The sequence below is a fragment of the Notolepis coatsorum genome (assembly GCF_963971535.1).
Source record: "Notolepis coatsorum genome assembly, chromosome: 10".
NCBI lineage: Eukaryota > Metazoa > Chordata > Actinopteri > Aulopiformes > Paralepididae > Notolepis > Notolepis coatsorum.
This window is the reverse complement of record NC_140174.1, coordinates 649,560-676,432: the sequence shown is the minus strand read 5'-3', so window position 1 is coordinate 676,432 and position 26,873 is coordinate 649,560. Positions and strand designations below refer to the sequence as shown.

General features: G+C 45.6%; 1 protein-coding gene across 3 annotated transcripts in view; it reads left to right on the top strand.

Annotated features, from left to right (window-relative positions):
- The window catches only part of sap30bp (SAP30 binding protein), a gene marked incomplete at its 5' end in the record, with an annotated part of 83,800 nt that extends 63,592 nt beyond the window's left edge, over positions 1 to 20,208 (top strand). For 2 of the 3 annotated variants that reach the window (XM_084322631.1, XM_084322633.1), the window contains 5 exons: positions 5,734 to 5,825; positions 6,985 to 7,097; positions 7,423 to 7,481; positions 8,360 to 8,447; positions 17,358 to 20,208. In XM_084322631.1, coding sequence (XP_084178757.1) covers positions 5,734 to 5,825; positions 6,985 to 7,097; positions 7,423 to 7,481; positions 8,360 to 8,447; positions 17,358 to 17,524 — 519 coding nt within the window. In that variant the 3' untranslated portion in view covers positions 17,525 to 20,208. The remainder of the gene's footprint in view (positions 1 to 5,733; positions 5,826 to 6,984; positions 7,098 to 7,422; positions 7,482 to 8,359; positions 8,448 to 17,357) is intronic. The other variant, XM_084322632.1, reaches the window with a different exon arrangement.
- Between the last annotated feature and the right edge of the window lie 6,665 nt (positions 20,209 to 26,873).

The following is a 26,873-nucleotide window of genomic DNA, read 5'->3' as shown; positions in this document are numbered from 1 at the left end:
CTAACCCTAACAGTGTCCTGCACTGCCACAGGACCGAGCATGTACTAACCCTAACAGTGTCCTGCACTGCCACAGGACCGAGCATGTACTAACCCTAACAGTGTCCTGCACTGCCACAGGACCGAGCATGTACTAACCCTAACAGTGTCCTGCACTGCCACAGGACCGAGCATGTACTAACCCTAACAGTGTCCTGCACTGCCACAGGACCGAGCATGTACTAACCCTAACAGTGTACTGCACTGCCACAGGACCGAGCATGTACTAACCCTAACAGTGTCCTGCACTGCCACAGGACCGAGCATGTACTAACCCTAACAGTGTACTGCACTGCCACAGGACCGAGCATGTACTAACCCTAACAGTGTACTGCACTGCCACAGGACCGAGCATGTACTAACCCTAACAGTGTACTGCACTGCCACAGGACCGAGCATGTACTAACCCTAACCCTAACAGTGTACTGCACTGCCACAGGACCTAGCATGTACTAACCCTAACAGTGTCCTGCACTGCCACAGGACCTAGCATGTGAAGAGAAGAGAATAGAAATACTTGTATTATCCCGTGGGAAATTTGACACTGCAAATCGCTCAACATTTAAACATTTAGACAGGACAGGTCACAAATTAGAATAATAACACAAATCAAATCAAGTTGCCTAGGATAAGAGTAGAGTAAAATATAATAAAATGAAATTAAATTAAATATACAGAAATAAATACAGTAATAATATACTGAGCATGGGGGAAGCAGTGTAAACAATTTGGTCAATATAATTATAATTTAAATCTAACTAAATGAAATATATATTCCAGTATTCACAGTGTCACAAGGTGCAGTATGCTTCAGGTAGTGTATTGTCCTCCTTGGGTTCCAATAAGACTTAGATCAGTGTCTGGCAGCCGTCGCTGCCCTCTGTTGTGGAGCCTGGAGGCTGCTAGTCGCTGCCCACTGTTGTGGAGCCTGGAGGCTGCTAGTCGCTGCCCACTGTTGTGGAGCCTGGAGGCTGCTAGTCGCTGCCCTCTGTTGTGGAGCTTGGAGGCTGCTAGTCGCTGCCCCCTGTTGTGGAGCCTGGAGGCCGCTAGTCGCTGCCCCCTGTTGTGGAGCCTGGAGGCCGCTAGTCGCTGCCCCCTGTTGTGGAGCCTGGAGGCTGCTAGTCGCTGCCCCCTGTTGTGGAGCCTGGAGGCTGCTAGTCGCTGCCCCCTGTTGTGGAGCCTGGAGGGCGCTAGTCGCTGCCCCCTGTTGTGGAGCCTGGAGGCTGCTAGTCGCTGCCCCCTGTTGTGGAGCCTGGAGGCCGCTAGTCGCTGCCCCCTGTTGTGGAGCCTGGAGGCCGCTAGTCGCTGCCCACTGTTGTGGAGCCTGGAGGCTGCTAGTCCCTGCCCCCTGTTGTGGAGCCTGGAGGCTGCTAGTCGCTGCCCCCTGTTGTGGAGCCTGGAGGCTGCTAGTCGCTGCCCCCTGTTGTGGAGCCTGGAGGGCGCTAGTCGCGTCCTCCTGCCACTATTGAGCTGCCGCTCTGTGCTCAGTGATGCAGTGAGGCACAGTGATGCATTATATAGTCTGATGGCTGTTGGAATGAAGGACTTCCTGTGCCGTTCAGTGCTGCATTTGGGTAGTGTGAGCCTAGCACTGAACATGCTCCTCCTGTCAGCCAAGTCTGTGTATAGTGGGTGGGGGGGGGTTTTCCCTGATGTCCTACCATGCTCTGTAAATAGCTCATGTACAGATACCGATATGCCTACTCTGTTTACTTGTTTATTGCACTATGTCGCTCTATTGGTTGGACTTTATTATTATTACTTGTATTATGCACATCGTTGCGGGCGAGACCCCCCGCATTTCACTGTATACCTGTATGCCGTGACAAATAAAACTCTTGTATCTCTTGTATCTTGTATACCCTCCCTCCCTCCCTCCCTCCCCACGGGGCACGTATACCTCACCCGCAGCCATCCTCTTCGGAAGGCTAATAAATTAATAATAATACATTTTATTTGGTGGCGCCTTTCATGACACCCAAGGTCACGTTACAAGATCATAAAGAAAAAGAAATAACACAGCAAGGCAGTTAAAAGTCGAGGTTAAAAAAAACCAACAGGAAGTATAAAACAGTGAAGTTAAAATAACAAAATAACAAAACAAACAAACAGCAGGGGGTATAGGACAGTGACACAGGTTATAATGAATTATGCGAGTTTGAACAGATGGGTTTTCAGGTGTGATTTAGGCCATGTCCAGACTAAAACGATTTTGGTCGTTTTAGGCAAAGTATTTGACCGTTTCCACCGTTCTGCCACACGGAACTGCGTTCTGGCCGCCTGAAGACGGTACTTTCTGATACCAGCTTCCAGAGTGCGCAATTCTGAAGACTCCTTAAGACACCCCCCCCCCCCCCCCCCCCCCGTTGCGTCACCATATTTACAAGCGAAACGCGTCTTCTCCTGAACCGATGACGCGAGGCGCACACACATGCATGCTCACACACACACTGTGCTCTCTCTGTCTGAGGCGGAGCGGGGCTGTGCTGTGCTTACACTACACGATACTAACTAGATTAGCATCACATAGCTGGCCTTTTTCTGAAAACCCAAGCACATTGTTCCATAGCATACGCCTTCAGTTGATCATGACAAAGGAGGCGGGCTGAAAAATATATTCTCATTTCCTCATCAGCGATCACCGCGCACACACACACACGCATAGGGCAAAAGCTTATATCTCCATGAAAACGGGTCTGATTATCCTAAGACTGGTCAAATAAATTCCTTACCTGAGATCAGATGTTATCCAAAAAGATTATTCCAATTCCTGATCGCCATTCCAAATATCCATCATGCTTATTGATTACAGTGTTGGTACTGTAAATACATAATCCACGCTGTTCTGATGGCCGGCGATCACTTGATCTCTTCAGTTGGCTCGACGGAAAAGTAAAATGAGGAAACTGGCCCCCCCCCCCCTTCGTCAGTCTAAAGTAATGGGGTGCAGTTACACAGGGAGAGACGATAGGGGGCGGTAACTTCCCAATTGAGCTCAGAGAGACTCTGCAGCATTAACCTGAGGCTCGATTGATGAAATATGAATTCAAATCACCAATAAAAAAAGAAAACGGCAAACGGACACTATATAGCGTCGGGGGCACTCAAAGGTCGGCATGAACTAACGACAAAAAGCGTCCGTGGCATCCAATGTGTTAAAAAGCCTCCATAATTTAGTAAATAAAGCTGAACCAGCCAGCTAGCATTCAAAATGCTATCCACTTTAGCTAAATAGCTAACCAACTAAATACAGACAACGTTTGCTAGTCGAAATGACTGGACACACACAGGGACAAGTTAAACATCAATCAATTAATTTATTCCAACAGGTAGTTTGAGCCGTCTCTTTCTCTGCGCCGTGTGTCTCTGGAAAAGTAGGTCAGCTCGAAAAGCACAGAACCGGCCGACTGCTAAGCTGCTAGCAACAGACACTATAACACTTCCGGTCTGGGTTTTTCAAAATAAAACGGGAAAGACATTTATTTTGTGAATTTGTGGCATGCACTTATTATCTTGAGACGTTTTCGTTTTACGGAAACCTTCAAACGAAAACGAAACAGATCAAAATAGTTTTAGTCTGGACAAGGCTTAAATGATGATAGTGAGTCGGACTTGTGAAAGCTCGGGCACCCATGGTGCTGAGGCGTGAGCTGGGCATGGATAGGAGTCCAATAGAGGATGAGCGGAGGGTGCGGGAGGGGGTGTATTCCTGGAGGTCAGTGATGTAGATGGGGGCTAGATTGTGGAGGGCTTTGAAGGTGAGGAGGGGGTTTTTGAAGTCGATCGACAGGCTACCCGGCCAGCCCTCCACACGGGGCACCTGTACCTCACCTGCAGCCCCCCCTCCCTCCACACGGGGCACCTGTACCTCACCTGCAGCCCCCCCTCCCTCCACACGGGGCACGTGTACCTCACCTGCAGCCCCCCCTCCCTCCACACGGGGCACCTGTACCTCACCTGCAGCCCCCCCTCCCTCCACACGGGGCACGTGTACCTCACCTGCAGCCCCCCCTCCCTCCACACGGGGCACCTGTACCTCACCTGCAGCCCCCCCTCCCTCCACACGGGGCAGGTGTACCTCACCTGAAGGCCGGGACTCAGGGTTTGACGGGAGACGGGTCTCCTCCCGCTCTCTCTCACGCATGGCTTCTCTTCGGAGGAGCTCTCCAAGCTGTCATTTCGACATCGCTGGAATGCGTTCAACGCCTCGAGTCTGAACATGTTACGACTTCCTTCTTCGGTAGCCCCCCTCCCCCTCCCTCCCACCCTATCTCCAGAACGTCTCCTGAATTCTATCTTCACTTGTCACGGGGTTCTCGTCCCCAGAGGAAGACGCGCCGCTACATTCCCATCCCCCGTCTCGTTCCTCCCATGAGGACCTAATTAATCATCGTCTCCTGCGTTGCTTCCTTGGCCCCGGCTGACGGTAGCGGCTCTCGCCAGGTCCTTGTGGCTCGGTTGAGCCTGGTTGTCAAATATTTCCCAGAGGTATCAGAAACTGAAGGCACACAATGGCTCCTTTCACACGGGCTCTTTTCTCGAGATATGGTTTTTGTGAAGACACTGATAGTGAGGCCCTGCCAAATTCAACTCCCTTGTTTACTCGTACAAGTTGTGTTGTGATTGTGGAGGGAACTGGAATAGCCTCGTAATGGCTGGCCGTAGCACAGCGTAGCTTACAGTAACACACAGTAGCTTACAGTAGCATACAGTAACACACCTAAATAAACATAAACATAACACACAGTAACACACAGTAGCTTACAGTAGCATACAGTCACATACAGTAGCTTACAGTAACACACAGTAACACACAGTAACACACAGTAGCACACATTAGCGCATAGTAGCGGAAGTGGAAAAGCGGTATATAAGATGGATGTATTATTATAAGTAGCACACCGTAGCACACATTAGCGCATAGTAGCACACCGTAGCACACATTAGCACACCATAGCATACCGTAGCACACATTAGCGCATAGTAGCATACCATAGCACACATTAGTTCCCCAATAGCATACCGTAGCACACATTAGCACACCGTAGCACACATTAGCACACCATAGCATACCGTAGCACACATTAGCACACCGTAGCACACATTAGCACACCATAGCATACCGTAGCACACATTAGCGCATAGTAGCATACCATAGCACACATTATTTCCCCAATAGCATACCGTAGCACACATTAGCGCATAGTAGCATACCATAGCACACATTAGTTCCCCAATAGCATACCGTAGCACACATTAGCGCATAGTAGCATACCATAGCACACATTAGTTCCCCAATAGCATACCGTAGCACACATTAGCGCATAGTAGCATACCATAGCACACATTAGTTCCCCAATAGCATACCGTAGCACACCGTAGCACACATTAGCACACCATAGCATACCGTAGCACACATTAGCACACATAAGCACACCGTAGCACACATTAGCACACATTAGCACACCGTAGCACACATTAGCACACATTAGCACACCGTAGCACACATTAGCGCACCATAGCACACCGTAGCACACATTAGCACACATTAGCACACATTAGCACACATTAGCACACCGTAGCTCACAGTAGCACACATTAGCTCACAGTAGCATACCGTGCATGCTTGTGTTGAGATCAAGCCTGCTCCCTGGCCCGCTCACTTTATTGATTAGTCCGTCTTGTTTTGTAACAGGAGAAGATATGCAAGCTGTACGAGCGGAAACAACATGAAGATTTTGACACAAACAACTACATCCAGACAAAGAAGGAATTCCGAAACCCGAGGTATTATGCTTTTAAAAACCGAGAATGTGGCACTTCAAGTTTCAAGTTGACTTTATTTGCCATGTTCAGTAGACTGAATTGGAATTATAATGTACAAAGCTTAAAAACTGAGCTTAAAAAACAGGAGGAACATAAACAAACCATACAGACATATTAAAAGAATATATGTAAGCAGACGCAGACGTTACTACACATAAACATACAGTAGACACTTTCAGACAGCAGCCACAACAACAACAACACATCAGCAGAGCAACAAACAAACAAATACATAACAGATAAACACAAACTCTCACATACAGCGATGATAAGCCTGTCATACTGTCTCATCAATTATGTTTGATTTACACACTCGTATGCTTGTTTGTTCTCTGCTCACAATGTAAACTGATAACAAACGGTTCAAAGTGCATTTGAGGTTTTGACTAGGGCTGTCAGTTTATCACGTTAATTAGATTAATTAATTACACAGCAAATTATCGCGTTATGAAAATTAACTAAATTTTTTTTTTCTTTTTTTTTTAATACTTATGTATTTTTTTATCTCATTCATTCCATAAGAACGTAGAATAAACATTTAGAGACGTTTTCTTTTTAAATGGTCCATTTGCATGTTCTTGGTATCTGATTCTATGGACATCTATGGATCTCAGGGAATGTGTTCCCAGTGTCAGAAATACTGTGTCTGTTACGAGGCTTGAGTCAATTGTAATGAACCAAATGAGAATATCAATTCAATTATTATTATTTTATTTTTGTATCTTTGACTGTGAATAACACCATGCTCAAATTGACCAGACCTGAAAAATCTAAGCAAATGAATAAATGGAAGATGATTAGACGGAAGGTTTTGTAGATACAGTACTGAATTCTGCCATCCGGACACATGTCATTTGAAATATGATTATAGAATATAGAATATCAGTCCTAAAATGGTTATGCGATTAAAATGCGATTAATTAGATTAATTAATTACAAATCCTGTAATTAATTAGATACAAAAAATGTATCGCCTGACTGCACTAGTTTTGACTGTTATTTGTTAACATGACGTGTGTGTGTGTGTCTGTGTGTGTGTCTCTGTGTGTGTGTCTCTGTGTGTGTGTGTGTGTGTGTGTGTGTGTGTGTGTGTATGTGTGTGTGTGTGTGTGTGTGTCAGTATCTATGAGAAGCTCATCCAGTTCTGTAGTATTGATGAACTGGGGACCAACTACCCAAAGGACATGTTTGACCCTCACGGCTGGTCGGAGGACTCCTACTATGAAGCTTTAGGTGAGTGACCATTGTTCTGTGACTTTATATATATATATATATATAATATAAAACATTATAAAATAAAAACACACTTGAATAGTCTGAACAGTGCAGTTGACACAAACAAAACCGCAGGCTATAGTCAAATACCTGCGTCGCAGCCGAATAACTGCTGCGCCCTCCTTACTGTGTGTATGGTGTGAGCTCAAGGTCTCTCTCTCTCTCTCTCACTCTCTCTCTCTCTCTTTCTCTTTCTCTTTCTCTGTCTCTGTCTCTCTCTTTCTCTGTCTCTGTCTCTCTCTCTCTCTTTTTCTCTCTTTCTCTCTCTCTTTCTCTCTTCCAGCCAAATCCCAGAAAGTAGAGATGGACAAGCTGGAGAAAGCCAAGAAAGAGCGGACCAAGGTAATTACAACATTGTTTACACAGGATATGATGTCATTAGAACATGGCGAGTATGTAGTGCGTCCTCCCTCCCTCCTCTATACACCCAGCATGTAGAGAGAAGTCATCTATCCTTGATGGGGCAATGGATTCCTCTCCTCTTTCCTCTCTGCCTCCGTCAGGGGCAAGTCTGCACCAGCTGCATCTCATTTCAACTTTATGACTACCGCACGCGCACACACACACACACACACACACACACACACACGCGCACGCACACACACACACACGCACACACGCGCGCACACGCACACGCGCACACACACACACACGCACACGCGCACACGCACACGCACACACACACATACACATACACATACACATACACATACACATACACACACACACGCGCACACACGCACACGCACAGACAGTGAATTAATCATGCCTATTAAACCCTCATAAATGCAAGTCAATCCAAGGCTAGTTCAGCCATGTAATTGAGGTGTCGAAAGAAGGCATACTGCCCGATATGGTGATGCAGGTGCTGGGTGTGTCCCGGGGGGGCATGGTTACAAAACAAAGTGATACACGCTGCCGCCAACGGTGTGCCACCGGAAGCCCTGCGGTCGACGGTGTTTTAACCAGAACCAGCACGAAGCGCAGTCGTCACGGTTTGGACGTTGGTATGACACATGTCTACAATGGGTTAGGGTTTGGACGTTGGTATGACACATGTCTACAATGGGTTAGGGTTTGGACGTTGGTATGACGCATGTCTACAATGGGTTAGGGTTTGGACGTTGGTATGACGCATGTCTACAATGGGTTAGGGTTTGGACGTTGGTATGACACATGTCTACAATGTTTGTTTTTTGTGTGTTTCTTTTCATGTCCAGATTGAGTTTGTGACGGGTACCAAGAAAGGCACCAACCCCGCCAACACTGCACCCTCCACTGCCAGCACCACCACCGCCACCGCCACAGGTAACACACTCCTGTCTGCAGCACCACCACAGACACAGCCACAGGTAACACACTCCTGTCTGCAGCACCACAGACACAGGTAACACACTCCTGTCTGCAGCACCACCACAGACACGGGTAACACACTCCTGTCTGCAGCACCACCACAGACACAGGTAACACACTCCTGTCTGCAGCACCACAGACACAGGTAACACACTCCTGTCTGCAGCACCACCACAGACACAGGTAACACACTCCTGTCTGCAGCACCACCACAGCCACAGGTAACACACTCCTGTCTGCAGCACCACCACAGACACAGGTAACACACTCCTGTCTGCAGCACCACCACAGACACAGGTAACACACTCCTGTCTGCAGCACCACCACCGCCACAGGTAACACACTCCTGTCTGCAGCACCACCACAGACACAGGTAACACACTCCTGTCTGCAGCACCACCACAGACACAGGTAACACACTCCTGTCTGCAGCACCACCACAGACACAGGTAACACACTCCTGTCTGCAGCACCACCACAGACACAGGTAACACACTCCTGTCTGCAGCACCACCACAGACACAGGTAACACACTCCTGTCTGCAGCACCACCACAGACACAGGTAACACACTCCTGTCTGCAGCACCACCACAGACACAGGTAACACACTCCTGTCTGCAGCACCACAGCCACAGGTAACACACTCCTGTCTGCAGCACCACCACAGACACAGGTAACACACTCCTGTCTGCAGCACCACCACAGACACAGGTAACACACTCCTGTCTGCACCACCACAGACACAGGTAACACACTCCTGTCTGCACCACCACAGCCACAGGTAACACACTCCTGTCTGCAGCACCACCACAGACAAATCAAATCAAATCAAATGTATTTGTAAGGCCCGGCAACACGCGTTAATGTCCCCATGGGCCGCACACGTCTTCTTTAACACTTTGAGTGCCAGCGACGAGATTTCTCGTTAGTTCATGCCGACCGGTGAGTGCCAACAACGAGAGATTTTTTTTTTTTTTTATTAGCATATTTCATCAATCTAGCCTCACTTTACCACTGCAAACTCTCTCTGAGCTCCATTGGGAAAATACCGCCCCCTATCGTCTCTCCCTGTGGTACTGCACCCCTTTGGATTGGATTGAATGAAACTCATAGGGGGGGGGGGGAATCCTGCCTCCACATTTTACTTCTCAGGCATGTAACTCGAGCCGATCGGATTCATTGTGGATTATCAGAACAGCGTGGAATCGGTGTTTCGACCATCCAGCGTTGGATCAATAAACGCGATCGATATTTGGAATGGTGATCAGGAATTGGAATAATCTTTTTGGAGAACATCTGATCTGAGGTAAGGAATCTATTTTACCAGTCTTAGGATAATCAGAGCTTTTTTCACAGATATCAATGTGGGCCCTATGTGTGTGTGTGCGATCAGGAAATGGTTAATCTATTTTTCAGCCCGCTTCTATAGCGTGCATAAGTACACATATACGGGGGGGGGGGCAGGTGGCGCACGGAGATTACGTCCGTCACCAACACCGGGAGACACTAGGATTCGCCTGTTCGAATCCAGCTCCCGGCGTTGCTATCAGCTTGGCTGGCCTCTCACACTGATACAATTGGCCGTATCAGAGGGTGGGAAAGTTCGGTCGGGGCGCCTGCTCAGCGAGGGTTGGATCTGAGGAGAGATAGTGTGGCCTCCCACACGCCACACTCTCCCCGGTGAGAGCCTGCGCGGCCAGGTTGGCCTGCCCCAGGCTGCACATGCGTCGGAGGAAAGCATGTGACAGTCTCCGGTCTCCCGGACCAACAGTAGGGGAAAGTACGCAACAACCAGGAAGGGTGGGATGGGGAGAGAAAAATCGGGAAAAAGGAGGGGAAGAAAGATAAAAAAAAAAATAAAAATAAAAAAGTACACATATACTATCGATAATCTAGCGTTTATTTGAAAACGATTCATAAATAGGCAGAACAATTACAACGTTTTTTGTGTATTCCAGTATATTCCAGTAAAGCGCGATTATCACAATCTTTATATTTTCCTGAAACTTAAAAAAAACTAGTTTTTAAAAATGGTATAAAACAGAAATCAACCAATTATTAAAAAAAATAAAAGTTTCGACAATGTTGACTGCAAACAAGTCATTGATAAGCGACGGCCATATTATACACACAGCCATAATTTAAGATATAGTTTATGCGTTCGCAAATATGAGAGCTCTATCATTGAAGTGGGCGTTGGCATTCAACAGGGTTCCGGGGCACCGGACCCGTGGCACATAAAGTGTTAAACAAGTCAAGAAGAAACATCATAACAAGTCAAGAACAGGCCACTGAGTGGCGCAGTGGGCAAGGCGCTCGCCACTAACGCAGGAGATGCTGGTATCGAGCCCAGCTCTCGGCGTTGCTACCGGCTTGGCCGGCCGTCATACTAATTGGCAGTGTTAGAGGTGGGAAAGCCGGTGTGTGGGGATTGGACGTTGTGGACAGCGACTCCTACAGGTCGGTTGGGTGACGCCAGTGCGGCGGAAGCAGGAAGTAGCGGGGGCAGCGTGAGCCTCCCACGCGTTACTCCTCGCCACTGATAGTCTGCGCTGTCTGGTGAAAAGATGTGACAGGCTGCATCCTCATGTACCGGAGGGGACACGTGATGCAAGGCTTCTATCCTCCCTACAACCGGCCAGTGGGGGGCATAGTCGAGCAACGTTCAAGACGGGGGAGGGAGAATTGGAAACGCGAAATTGGGATGGGAGAAAAATTGAAAATAATGAGAGAAAGTGGATAAAAAAAAATAATAAGTCAAGAACAAAACAAAAACACCATAAAGTCCAAAATGTTTTAAATATGGCGGCTGGGTGGCGCAGCGGAGATTGTGCTCGTCACCAACGCAAGAGACTCCGTTCTCGAATCCGGGTGTCAGCGTTGCCTCCGGCTTGGGCCGGCTGTCATACTAACTCATTGGCAGAGTTAGCGGGTGGAAGTTGATGGGTGGTAATCTGGACGTTGTGGACAGCGACTCCTACAGGTCGGTTGGGGAACGCCTGCACAGCAGAGACAGGAAGTATCAGGGGTAGTGTGAGCCTCCCATGCGTTACACCTCGCCACAGAGTCTGTGCTGTCTGGTGAAAAGATGTGACAGGCTGCCTCCTCGTGTACCGGAGGGGACACGTGATGCAAGGCTTCTATCCTCCCTACAACCGGCCAGTGGGGGGCATAGTCGAGCAACGTTCAAGACAGGGGAGGGGAGAATTGGAAACGCAAAATTGGGATGGGAGAAAAATAAGGAGAAAAAGTGGATCAAAAAAACAAAAATGTAAATACATACAACACTCCCAGACATACCCCACGCGAAGGTAAGGACAAACTCACTAAAACATAGCAATAGGAAAAAATGCACCACAGGCAATGTGGAGGAGAGAAACCTTAGAAGGGCCGTTCAGGGGGGGGATCTCCCTTCTTAGATGTTGGTGATAATAGTGTTGCAGTAAAAACAGGCGAAACAGTTGGTAAGCATGCACTCACACATATATACACACTAACACATATATACACACTAACACATATATACACACTAACACATATATACACACTAACACATATATACACACTAACACATATATACACACTAACACATATATACACACTAACACATATATACACACTAACACATATATACACACTAACACAGATATACACACTAACACATATATACACACTAACACATATATACACACTAACACAGATATACACACTAACACATATATACACACTAACACATATATACACACTAACACATATATACACACTAACACATATATACACACTAACACATATATACACACTAACACAGATATACACACTAACACATATATACACACTAACGCATATATACACACTAACACATATATACACACTAACGCATATATACACACTCATGACTGCACTAACACAGATATACACACTAACACATATATACATACTAACACATATATACACACATGTCTGCACTAACACAGATATACACACTAACACATATATACACACTCATGTCTGCACTAACACAGATATACACACTAACACATATATACACACATGTCTGCACTAACACATATATACACACTCATGTCTGCAGCACTAACACATATATACACACTCATGACTGCACTAACACATATATACACACTCATGACTGCAGCACTAACACATATATACACACTAACACATATATACACACTCATGACTGCACTAACACATATATACACACTCATGACTGCACTAACACAGATATACACACTAACACATATATACACACTAACACATATATACACACTCATGACTGCACTAACACAGATATACACACTAACACATATATACACACTCATGATTGCACTAACACAGATATACACACTAACACATATATACATACTAACACATATATACACACTCATGTCTGCACTAACACAGATATACACACTAACACATATATACACACTCATGACTGCACTAACACAGATATACACACTAACACATATATACATACTAACACATATATACACACTCATGTCTGCACTAACACAGATATACACACTAACACATATATACACACTCATGTCTGCAGCACTAACACATATATACACACTCATGACTGCACTAACACAGATATCCACACTAACACATATATACACACTCATGTCTGCACTAACACATATATACACACTCATGTCTGCAGCACTAACACATATATACACACTCATGTCTGCACTAACACATATATACACACTCATGTCTGCAGCACTAACACATATATACACACTCATGTCTGCAGCACTAACACATATATACTAGGGATGCACCGAATATTCGGCCACCGAAAATTATAGGCCGAAAATGGTTAAAATGGCTCTTTCGGCTTTCGGTCGAAAGGGTTTTAACACCGAAAATATATCACAGAATGTCAAAGAACAGGGTTACGTAACGTTCGTAACCTAAAGTGTTGTTGTGATTAGGGCTGCAACGATTAGTCGACATAATCGACGACGTCGATCATAAAAATTCGTTGACGCAGAATTTTTGTGTCGATGCGTCATATAAAAAGTAAACAGAGAGCCGGTAACGTTAATTCAAAACTGCGCAAATGCACCACAGGAAGTGCGGCGGCAGTATCATCTCCCTTGTCTGCCATGACTGCATTCTGTGTACTAACGACAAAGAAGAAGAAAGCAGTGATGCACGAGCAAGCACCCTGGAAGAACCGTGATGACAGCTACTCGGATCATGGGTAGGTTTTAGCTTACATGTTGGAAAACAGAATGTCTCATGGATGATGCTTGCTGCTAAGCGAACGCTATTTCAGTTAATATGTTGTTGCTTGAGGCTGCGTGTCCACCAACTACTATGTAACGTTAGCTAACGTTAAACGGCGCCAAGCTTACAGGCTACCTGAGCTTGGCTAGGCTACCGGTGTTTACAGCTCTGTGAATTAGCACAAAGTGTCGTATTTTTGCAGACTAGAGTATTAATTAGGTAAGTTAAGATAGCTAGTGCTAACGTCCACTGTCTATATAGCGCCATGGTCTAGACTAGGCTGCTTTTTTTTCTCTGTTGAAAAAAGTTTAACTTTTTGGGCTAAGACTGCAGAGACAGGGAACGTTAGTGCTAGCTATCTTATATCTGATGATTTATAAGTTTGCTATAGCAATGCAATCACAGGTTCCTTTATGGACGCTGTCATTTGTAAATGGTGTGTTCCCCTGCAGGAGATCAGAGTAAGACACACAGCGCCTCTCACTCACACACAGCAAACAAAAGACCTAGACGTCTGTCTGATCTGACTCATCCTCCTCTCCTCTACAGCTGTTGGAGATGGTGGAGCCTAGTGAGTGGATCCACGTCACCCTCCTGGACCAGGTTAACAGCCCCATCAGAACCACAGTGCTGGGGCAGAGGCTGCTACTTTTAAAACATTATCTTTACATTTAAACTTGCACTTTTGTATTATTTAATTTGTTTATTATGATTGATTATTGTATTTGTTATTAAAATACATTTGATTAAGCAAGTAGCTTAATTAAGATCCAAATTCAAATGTTTCATGAGTCCTTATTTAAATGTGCTATGGGATCATGTTAAGGCAGAGGGAGGGAGGGTGACAGTCACAGGGGTGCAGACTTGAGCACGTGAGGTAAAACATGCACTGGAGCCCTGAAAAGGAGCCGCGCCCACAGGAAGCAGAGATGGAGGGTGTGACAGAAATAATCGTTAGATTAGTCGACTAATCTAAAAAATTGTCGACAGATTAGTCGACTACCAAAATAATCGTTAGTTGCAGCCCTAGTTGTGATGACGTAATCAAACCGCGGCTACAGACATACCGGAAGCATGCGCAACGTATAACGTGAGCAGCTTGGCAGCTCTTCCTGCGTTCTGCAGCCTGTGATAACTAACTCCTCTTGGGAGTCGCACTGTTTCTATGTAAACTCCGCGAGCAACGCATCCAATAAATGCGTCTTTAACATGCTTTATATCCTCGCCATTACTATATGCCCGTCGCGGTTAAAAACCTTTAACTAACGTTAGTGTTAAGCTAGCTAACAATGCTTCCATTCCTCTTTGACCCGTCTCTCGTAAGCTACGTCATCCCCCACTAAGAGTCACGGGAGATGTAGTGAATACAACAGTCCTTCCACGTATGAGCGCCGTGAATTATATACAGTAGCCACTACAGTGACATCATTAAGTCTGCTATAAGCTATTCTCCCCCTGTGTGTCTTTATGCAGATCTTTATGCAGTTTTAAAGCACCTTGGCTTTGTTCTGAATGCACTTTGTTGTAGTTATCCTACAGAGAAAAGAAAATGCACTTGACTTTAATGCACATTTTGTTGTATGCAAAGAGAAAATGTTTAAATACGTTTGATACGGTCAACCACAGCATCCTTTTGGACAGGCTCAGGGAGTGGGTGGGCATCTCTGGGAGCGCTCTAAGCTGGTTTGCCTCTTACTTGAGGGAGAGAACATTCGCTGTGGGTCCTTTTAAATCTGACCCCACCCCCCTCTCATGTGGGGTACCACAGGGATCGGTGCTAGGACCACTCCTTTTTGCCATTTACATGCTTCCCCTAGGCCTCCTCATCAATAAATTCACCGGCATTAAATACCACTGCTACGCAGACGACATACAACTACTCTGCTCTTTTAAGCCCGACAATTTGGAGAAACTCAGCCTTCTCCAGGAGTGCCTGCTCGGCATTGAGAGCTGGATGGGGAGTAACTTCCTCCAGTTAAATGCAAAAAAAACGGAGGTGCTGATCGTAGCAGCTGAAAAGACTGCAGCTAGCGTGGCCACTCACTTGGGGTCCCTTAAAGACGACATACGTCCCCACCTGAGAAACCTGGGTGTTGTCTTCGACCAGGCCATGAACCTAGACAAACATGTCAAAACACTCACACGCACCTGCTTCTTTCACCTCAGAAACATTGCAAAACTGCGCACCATCATATCTCACTCTGAACTAGAACTGTCCGTGCATGCTTTTATTTCCTCTAGGCTTGACTACTGCAACTCATTTTTCACCCGGCTCACCAAATCATCCACAGACAAACTACAAATGGTCCAAAATGCTGCAGCCAGGCTACTCACAAGGTCAAAAAAATCATGTCACATCACTCCCATTCTGGCATCCCTGCACTGGCTCCCGGTACTCTATAGAATTCACTTCAAAGTCCTCACTTTCACTTTCAGAGCACTCCACGGTCAGGCCCCCATCTACATCACTGAACTCATCCATCCCTACACCAACACCCGCTCACTCAGATCTGCCGATCAGCACCTCCTGGTGGTCCCCAGGTCCAGGCTGAAAACAAGGGGTGATGGAGCCTTCGAGGTGACGGCACCAAGGCTCTGGAATGCTCTCCCCCTGGACCTGCGAACTGCCCCCTCTGAAAACTCTTTTAAAAAACAACTAAAAACACATTTGTTCAGACAGGCCTTTGGTCATGCATAGGCACTTTTTCTTGTCCTCACTGTTCTATAGTTTTGTTTTTTAATTAGTGACTCATGATTTTGTCTGTTGTTGTTGTTATTTATTTCAGATTTTGTTTTGTTGTTTTTATATACGCTGTGTATAGTGTAAAGCACCCTGTGCATTCGTGCTGTGAAGGGTGCTATATAAATAAGTCATTCATTCATTCATTCAAATTGTACAATCTTTCAGCAGTCAGTCTGGAATTATGTATGCATTCAAAAGTGCTGAATAAATGTTTTATGGGCCCATAATAGTGATTATTAATATTATTTAAGTAAAGTTTAGCTATAATCCTGTCTTTTGCCATAATCAGGTAGCTGAAAAAAAAATACATTATATATATATTTATATTAATCATTTTCGGCATTCGGTTTTCGGCCAACTGTTTCCTATTTTCGGTATCGGTTTCGGCCAAGAATTTCCCATTCGGTGCATCCCTAATATATACACACATGTCTGCAGCACTAACACATATATACACACTCATGTCTGCACTAACACATATCATTAATTTATATTTATGATATACAGAATATAAATACAGTATATAAAGTTATATATAATATAATGTACAGTATATTAAGTTATATATAATATAATGTACAGTATATAAAGTTATATATAATACAATGTACAGTATGTCTCTATATAAATACAGTATATAAAGTTATATATAATATAATGTACAGTATGTCTATATACAGTATATAAAGTTATATATAATATAATGTACAGTGTCTCTATATAAATACAGTATATAAAGTTATATATAATATAATGTACAGTATATAAAGTTATATATAATATAATGTACAGTGTCTCTATATACAGTATATAAAGTTATAAAGTTAACCCTATATACGTCTCTCCTCCTCTTCCTCAGCAGAAGCCCAGAAGAGGAAGAGTAAGTGGGATTCTGCGGTGCCCGTGACCTTGGCCCAGCCCCCCCTCCTCATGCCAGGGGTTGTATCCGTGACGACCAGCGCCAGCGGCACCAAGACCACCGTCATCTCCGCAGTGGGCACCATCCTCAAGAAGGCCAAGCAGTGAAGGGTTAGGGTTAGGGCAGCATCCTCAAGAAGGCCAAGCAGTGAAGGGTTAGGGCAGCATCCTCAAGAAGGCCAAGCAGTGAAGGGTTAGGGTTAGGGCAGCATCCTCAAGAAGGCCAAGCAGTGAAGGGTTAGGGTTAGGGCAGCATCCTCAAGAAGGCCAAGCAGTGAAGGGTTAGGGCAGCATCCTCAAGAAGGCCAAGCAGTGAAGGGTTAGGGTTAGGGCAGCATCCTCAAGAAGGCCAAGCAGTGAAGGGTTAGGGTTAGGGCAGCATCCTCAAGAAGGCCAAGCAGTGAAGGGTTAGGGCAGCATCCTCAAGAAGGCCAAGCAGTGAAGGGTTAGGGTTAGGGCAGCATCCTCAAGAAGGCCAAGCAGTGAAGGGTTAGGGTTAGGGCAGCATCCTCAAGAAGGCCAAGCAGTGAAGGGTTAGGGTTAGGGCAGCATCCTCAAGAAGGCCAAGCAGTGAAGGGTTAGGGTTAGGGCAGCATCCTCAAGAAGGCCAAGCAGTGAACGCCAGAGGGGCGCAGAGAGAGACAGTGTGTGTATTAGGGATGTTTGATATTGGCTTTTTTACCGATATACCGATATTGTCCAACTCTTAATTTCCGATACCGATATATGCAGGCCCCCCCCCCCCCCCCCCCCCAAAAACGGAATAATTTCAGGTAATTAACACTTTGGCTGCCATGGGTTAAATTCATTATCAACCGTAGGTTGCCGGCTCTATTTGTCTATAGAGAAAGTCCCCTTCTTTGCAGGGCTATAACTTTTTAAATTCTATTGCTACATTGCCATTATTAGGGCCCATTCAAAGTCCTATATGTATTGTTCATTGTGTAGCAACGTTAAACTTTTTCATTCACATATTCATAGTAAAGTATGGTCTAATGTATAAGTATGTTTTCATCTCTTTCTGCAGCTTTCTCCAGAACGTGATCTATAGCCCCAAATACATTATATTGATGATGCAATACAGTTTTATGGCAATGAGCGCGATATAGAAAATTCCAACTAGACGTACTTCTAGAAGTTACTACGCGTCATCTGATGTTGACCGGATGGGCTAGGGGGCGTTTATAATTCCGTGGGCAGCGTTATACCAATCATCTAATGTGGGTAAAATGTTGATAATAGCAGTTAGTATCGAAGACGGTAACTTTACACGCTAAAACTCACCCCAGTCTCCGCGTGCCGTTGGGCGATCATCGTCGAGTAGAAATTTTATCATTATGGGATGTAGATTTACCCGGTCCATCTCCAGCTTGTATAATGGTATATACGTCCAAATCATGTTGTTTATCGAGTTATTGGCAATCGATCACTATGTAGTGTGACGAGCCAGAGTGCCGGGACATGTACCGAGTGCCCGGAAGTAATACGGCCGTCCAGCACAACCTGTACGGCACTTCCTGTTAAGCGATTGCGCCGATCGGCCACCAGATGGCGCTCCTGAACCGCCAGAGAGCTCAGTGGGTCCTCCTGGTGGATCTCAGGCCAGCGGAGGGGACATATGAATCCGATCCCAGATTTTTGAAATATTGATATTAAAGACGCTGTAAAGCGTCTTCGGCAACTTGAGCATGGCCGGGAATGACGTGTTTAAGCGTTTCCCGGCACCCAAAGTGTTAACATTACATATCTCTTGTCGTGGAATTAACACAACATTATGCATACTTTTGACAATAAATAAAATCAGAATTTGTTCTTACTTGCTTGCCTGGGTAAATAAAGGTTTAAATTTAATAAAAAATAAAATAAAAAATTTGAATACCGATAATTTCCGATATCACATTTTAATGCCAATATCGGACATCCCTAGTGTGTATATGTGTGTGTGTCCCAATGGGCGAGCGAGTGTTCTGAATGAGGATGCTTGAAGAGAGATAGAGAGAGATGGGGTTGTATGTCGGGTGACGCGGGGCTCAAGCGATCCACACAGTTCTTGCGGTGCGTTGGACGCGTGGGACCCGGGTTAGCGTTAGGGTTAGGCGTGGGACCCGTGTGTGAATCCTTCACTGATGTCAAGGGGAGATGTGCACACTTGAGCAAAGTGATGCACGCCATGTAAATCTCCTGTTACAAAGCAGGACTCCTCACTGTCTGGTCATCATTACTGTTCATCTGGTGATGTTGGATGTTCGTCTGGTCGTTATTACTGTTCATCTGGTGATGTTGGATGTTCGTCTGGTCGTTATTACTCTTCATCTGGTCATGTTGGATGTTCGTCTGGTCGTTATTACTCTTCATCTGGTCATGTTGAATGTTCGTCTGGTCGTTATTACTCTTCATCTGGTCATGTTGGAATGTTTGTCCGTCGTCATTATTTCCTGCTATACAATCGGCTTCTATTGAAGTCATGCATCGATCTGATCTGTATTTAAATGGCGTTCGTCTCTGTCGGCATGTCTACAAATCACTAGCTCCAACGTTTCTCTGTCTCTTGAGCAACAGCAGCCTCACCAACAGCGCTCCACTGCGGGTCCAATGACTAGAAATTCCCCCGAAGTAAAAATTATGTCAAATAATTGGTATTTTTCTCCTTATTTTTTATATATACGTTTTCTCACAGTATTTTATTTTCACGGCTCCAATTACAAGTACATTTTTTAAATGGCTCATTCAAAGACGCGAGAGGTGTTATTTTCTTGTTTACTTGTGTAAATAAAAAACATACGGTAAATACATTTGGTTTGATGCCTTTTCAGTCGAGTTCTCTGTTATTTCTGCATTCTGTTTTTGTATATATATATTTTTAGCACCTCCCTTTTAACTCATTATATGCCAAACCCGAGATAAGTCGGGTTAACTCGACATGCGTTGGCTGCCAGACGCGAGATATCTCGGGTTTTGGTTGGTTGTTCTTTTATTCAATATTTGTATTCATTATTCATCCAGGGACCTTGGTGTTACCATAGGGAATGAGTCTGAGATTGCCAAAATGCAATACCGGCCGCATCCAGCTAGACGGAGGTATCGAGCACCCTTTGAAACCTTGTATCTTGGCCTGTGTAACGGCCAAATGTCTCCGGGCTCACTTTTTTTTGTCGGGCGAGCGGAGTGGTTATAACGATCGGATTGAGAAGCGTCAAATGCTCCTGATGTGTGGTGGATTATGTTGGCGACACGACGGACACCAATACTTGGAATCGCGATCAGATAATTGGAATATTATTTTTGGGGTACATCCTAGTATTTTATTTATTTTTTTTAGCATTTTTACAGCTTAATTTTCCATGACCGACAGAGGAGAGGGTGAACGGGAGAAGAGGCGGGGGGAGACATGCAACAAATTATCCCCCGGGAGCAGGAGTCGAACACGGGACGGCCGCATAGGTGTGTGAAGCACTATGGTATGAGTTAGTGTGTGAAGCACTATGGTATGAGTTAGTGTGTGAAGCACTATGGTATGGGTTAGTGTGTGAAGCACTATGGTATGGGTTAGTGTGTGAAGCACTATGGTATGGGTTAGTGTGTGAAGCACTATGGTATGGGTTAGTGTGTGAAGCACTATGGTATGGGTTAGTGTGTGAAGCACTATGGTATGGGTTAGTGTGTGAAGCACTATGGTATGGGTTAGTGTGTGAAGCACTATGGTATGGGTTAGTGTGTGAAGCACTATGGTATGGGTTAGTGTGTGAAGCACTATGGTATGGGTTAGTGTGTGAAGCACTATGGTATGGGTTAGTGTGTGAAGCACTATGGTATGGGTTAGTGTGTGAAGCACTATGGTATGGGTTAGTGTGTGAAGCACTATGGTATGGGTTAGTGTGTGAAGCACTATGGTATGGGTTAGTGTGTGAAGCACTATGGTATGGGTTAGTGTGTGAAGCACTATGGTATGCGCCACAAGGGCACCCCAGGGTTCATCCTAGTTAAGGTAAGGACTATATGATATCAATCCTGCGTTGATCCAACCATGCCTTCCCCCCGATCGCAACGTGTATGTGTAACGTTACTCCACCAACGTATGCCGTTGGTGACGATCAAAGCATCAAAAAAACGACCCCCCCCCCCCCCCTTTCATGCATTCATGATGAAACATAATACCTACTATATAGATTTGATTTTGGGAATAGTACCGTGTCCAGGCAAGAAACGCCAACAGTTACAGTAGAATTGACGTATAAGGCTGTATTACTCAGCCTTTCGGGAATTACCCCAGACCATGCTATAACAATACTTCTATTCACCACGGTATAAAACAGGAACGTATGGATGAAAACCCAACCCCCTCCAATGTACAGTCATTTACCTAGTATGGTTTTGTCAATATTCCAATGTACAGTTTTGCTTGTTTGTACAGTGTTTCCCCAACCCCCTCCAATGTACAGTAAATTACCTAGTATCGTTGTCAATATTCCAATGTATTTGTTTGTTTGTTTATTAACACAGTTAAACAGAAGTAAAAACAATACATAATAAGTTATAACGATTGTGAAGGAGAAGTTAGAGGCTTATCAAGAACTTCCCCTGTTTTATAAAATCAAACATAAAAAAATACAAAAATATGCATATTATAAAATACCAGAATACATTAAAAAGATTTGTGTTAATACAAACATACATACACACAGTACATAACTGCATATACTGTGTACATAATAATATATAACAACCCACTGTGCACAGTCTTGCTTGTACAGTGTTTCCCCCCCAACCCCTCCTACCCAAAACCCCCCCACCCACCCAACCTCCTCCAATGTACAGTTTTTACGTCAAATGTATATACACTCTTTTCTGGACTCTTTTTGTATCACAAACAGTACTGTATTTGCAAATCTGATATGTCATAAATGTATAGATGTAGCAGTACTGTCTATCTGTATGTCATGTATGTCCTGATTAATTGAAAATGGGGGACCCTGATGTAAACATCTGGTCTGCATCCCCTTAACAATTGTGTGTATTGAGCCGTACTGTATTGTACCCATTCTGCAATCTGTTAATAAAGTTTTCAATCAATCAAAACATTTATTCTTTTTCACATACTGAACGATAGATAGGTGATGTCAAATGGGCCATAGTATTGTATCCATAGCTATAATATAGAATACAGTTATAGCTCTACAAACAAGGTGACGCACTCCTATCTTTTAAAGCGTGGCATTGCTACGATGGGCCCCGTCTAATAGCTGGCAGTCAATGAGTTAAAGGAACACGCCAACGTCTTGGGACATTAGCTTACTGTCTTCTCCAGAGAGAGACAAGAAGATGGATACCAGTTTCCTCTCTGTGCGTTCAGTAGAAAGCTATCTGGCTGCACCACGTTAGCCTAGCTTAGTACTAACCAACCATGTCCGCTTCCATTCATGGTGCTAAGCTAGGCTAACGTGCAGCCAGATAGCTTTCTACTGAACACACAGAGAGGAAACTGGTATCCATCTTCTTGTCTCTCTCTGGAGAAGACGGTAAGCTAATTTCCCCAAATGTTGGCGTGTTCCTTTAAGGGAGGTGCTTCAAGTAGCCTGGGCACCTGTGTTGTGAGTTGGTTGTTCCTCTCTGTGGGGAATCAGAAACACATTGGCAGCCACACAGTTTACCACTTGGCACAGGACCGACACATGGTTTGTTGAAAGATTTCTTCTTCTTTTTTTTTTACACTGCATTCTCAGTCATTTAAGGTCTAACTTCTTCAAAAGGAAGAAAACATGTTGTTCCCCACATTCACTCACACATTCACACACCGACGGCAGAGGCACGACCACGCAAGGTGCCGACCTGCTCATCGCGGAGGAGTTATGGGTTAAGTGTCTTGCTCAAGGACACTTTGACACGCTGCCCGGGAGGAGCACGAATCGAACCGGCAACCTCTGGATTACCAGACGACTGCTCTACCCCACCGGAACCACTGTTGCCCCTCAGTTTTACTGAGGAAATGAAAGGACCATCTTTTGTTATTGTGAACGGGCTCTATTGACTGAATATAGCCTCACACTCACTCACTCACTCGTGCACTCACTCGTATGTGTGGAATGCTCATGTTTTCCAGGTGGAGTTTTTGATTTATGCTCTTCCTTCACATTTGACTTCTTTCCAGACGGGTGAGAAAGGAGACCTGTGCACTTCTGAAGGACCGCTTGGGGTTAAAGGTCAAAATGAACCACTGCTCACTGCTGCTGGTTACTTTTAAAGGAACACTCCGCCAAAAGATAAAGCAGATTTATGAAGCTGTCATACACACCCCAAACACATACACATACTGTTTTGTACAAATTCAATTGATTTGGGCATTGATCTGTTAAATAGTTGGGACGTGTGATGTCATTATGATGTCAGTATATATATATTGTATATATATATTATGGCTGTCGGAAGTGTTTGTATGTATTTTATTTACACCACTAATTATTTTGATGCATAATGCACATTAGAAATATATATTAATTGTAAAAATGTATAAACATTCAGAAATGTTTTCAAGAAAAATAAGTGTAATTTTGGTGACGGACTTCTTCAGACAAACATTTCTGAGTAAATTGTAACTACTGACGTGCATTTCTTGTATGTGTCTGTCTCACTCTCTAACCTATCTCTCTCCCCCTGTATCTGTCTATCTCTCTCCCCCTGTATGTGTCTCTCTCCCCCTGTATCTGTCTATCTCTCCCCCTGTATCTGTCTCTCTCTCTCCCCCTGTATCTGTCTCTCTCTCCCCCTGTATGTGTCTCTCTCTCCCCCTGTATGTCTCTCTCTCTCCCTGTATCTGTCTCTCTCTCCCCCTGTATGTGTCTCTCTCTCCCCCTGTATCTGTCTCTCTCTCCCCCTGTATGTGTCTCTCTCCCCCTGTATGTGTCTCTCTCTCCCCCTGTATGTGTCTCTCTCTCTCCCCCTGTATGTGTCTCTCTCTCCCCCTGTATGTGTCTCTCTCTCTCTCCCTGTATGTGTCTCTCTCTCCCCCTGTATGTGTCTCTCTCTCCCCCTGTATGTGTCTCTCTCTCTCTCCCTGTATGTGTCTCTCTCTCTCTCTGTATGTCTCTCTCTCTCCCCCTGTATGTGTCTCTCTCTCTCTCTGTATGTCTCTCTCTCTCCCCCTGTATGTGTCTCTCTCTCCCTCTGTATGTCTCTCTCTCTCCCCCTGTATGTGTCTCTCTCTCTCTCCCTGTATGTGTCTCTCTCTCCCCCTGTATGTGTCTCTCTCTCTCCCCCTGTATGTGTCTCTCTCTCTCCCTCTGTATGTGTCTCTCTCCCCCCTCTGTGTGTGTCTCTCTCTCCCTCTGTATGTGTCTCTCTCTCTCTCCCTGTATGTGTCTCTCTCTCCCTCTGTATGTCTCTCTCTCTCCCCCTGTATGTGTCTATCTCTCTCCCCCTGTATGTGTCTCTCTCTCTCCCTGTATGTGTCTATCTCTCTCCCCCTGTATGTGTCTCTCTCTCCCTCTGTATGTGTCTCTCTCTCTCCCTGTATCTGTCTATCTCTCTCCCTGTATGTGTCTATCTCTCTCCCCCTGTATGTGTCTCTCTCTCTCCCCCTGTATGTGTCTCTCTCTCTCCCTGTATGTGTCTATCTCTCTCTCCCTGTATCTGTCTCTCTCTCCCCCTGTATGTGTCTCTCTCTCCCTCTGTATGTGTCTATCTCTCTCCCTGTATGTGTCTCTCTCTCCCTCTGTATGTGTCTATCTCTCTCCCTGTGTGTGTCTCTCTCTCCCCCTGTATCTGTCTCTCTCTCCCTCTGTATGTGTCTATCTCTCTCCCTGTGTGTGTCTCTCTCTCCCTCTGTATGTGTCTCTCTCTCCCTGTGTGTGTCTCTCTCTCCCCCTGTATGTGTCTCTCTCTCCCCCTGTATCTGTCTATCTCTCTCCCCCTGTATGTCTCTCTCTCTCCCTGTATCTGTCTCTCTCTCCCCCTGTATGTCTCTCTCTCTCCCTGTATGTGTCTCTCTCTCTCCCCCTGTATGTCTCTCTCTCTCCCTGTATGTGTCTCTCTCTCCCCCTGTATGTCTCTCTCTCTCCCTGTATCTGTCTCTCTCTCCCCCTGTATCTGTCTCTCTCTCCCCCTGTATGTCTCTCTCTCTCCCTGTATCTGTCTCTCTCTCTCCCCCTGTATCTGTCTATCTCTCTCCCTGTATCTGTCTCTCTCTCCCCCCTCTGTGTGTGTCTCTCTCTCTCCCCCTGTATGTCTCTCTCTCTCCCCCTGTATGTCTCTCTCTCTCCCTGTATCTGTCTTTCTCTCCCCCCTCTGTATCTGTCTCTCTCTCCCCCCTCTGTGTGTGTCTCTCTCTCTCCCCCTGTATGTCTCTCTCTCTCCCCCTGTATGTCTCTCTCTCTCCCTGTATCTGTCTTTCTCTCCCCCCTCTGTATCTGTCTCTCTCTCTCCCCCTGTATGTCTCTCTCTCTCCCCCTGTATGTCTCTCTCTCTCCCTGTATCTGTCTATCTCTCCCCCCTCTGTATCTGTCTCTCTCTCTCCCCCTGTATGTCTCTCTCTCTCCCCCTGTATGTCTCTCTCTCTCCCTGTATCTGTCTATCTCTCTCCCCCTGTATCTGTCTCTCTCTCCCCCTGTATGTGTCTCTCTCTCTCCCTGTATGTGTCTATCTCTCTCCCCCTGTATGTGTCTCTCTCTCTCCCCCTGTATGTGTCTCTCTCTCTCCCCCTGTATGTGTCTCTCTCCCCCCTCTGTATCTGTCTATCTCTCTCCCCCTGTATCTGTCTCTCTCTCCCCCTGTATGTGTCTCTCTCTCTCCCTGTATGTGTCTCTCTCTCTCCCCCCTCTGTATCTGTCTATCTCTCTCCCCCTGTATCTGTCTCTCTCTCCCCCTGTATGTGTCTCTCTCTCTCCCTGTATGTGTCTCTCTCTCTCCCCCTGTATCTGTCTATCTCTCTCCCCCTGTATCTGTCTCTCTCTCTCCCCCTGTATGTCTCTCTCTCTCCCTGTATCTGTCTTTCTCTCCCCCCTCTGTATCTGTCTCTCTCTCTCCCCCTGTATGTCTCTCTCTCTCCCCCTGTATGTCTCTCTCTCTCCCTGTATGTGTCTATCTCTCCCCCCTCTGTATCTGTCTATCTCTCTCCCCCTGTATCTGTCTCTCTCTCCCCCTGTATGTGTCTCTCTCTCTCCCTGTATGTGTCTCTCTCTCCCTGTATCTGTCTCTCTCTCTCTCCCTGTATCTGTCTCTCTCTCTCTCCCTGTATCTGTCTCTCTCTCTCCCCCTGTATCTGTCTCTCTCTCTCCCCCTGTATCTGTCTCTCTCTCTCTCCCTGTATGTGTCTCTCTCTCCCTGTATCTGTCTCTCTCTCTCTCCCTGTATCTGTCTCTCTCCCCCTGTATCTGTCTCTCTCTCTCCCCCTGTATGTGTCTCTCTCTCTCCCCCTGTATCTGTCTCTCTCTCTCTCCCTGTATGTGTCTCTCTCTCTCTCCCTGTA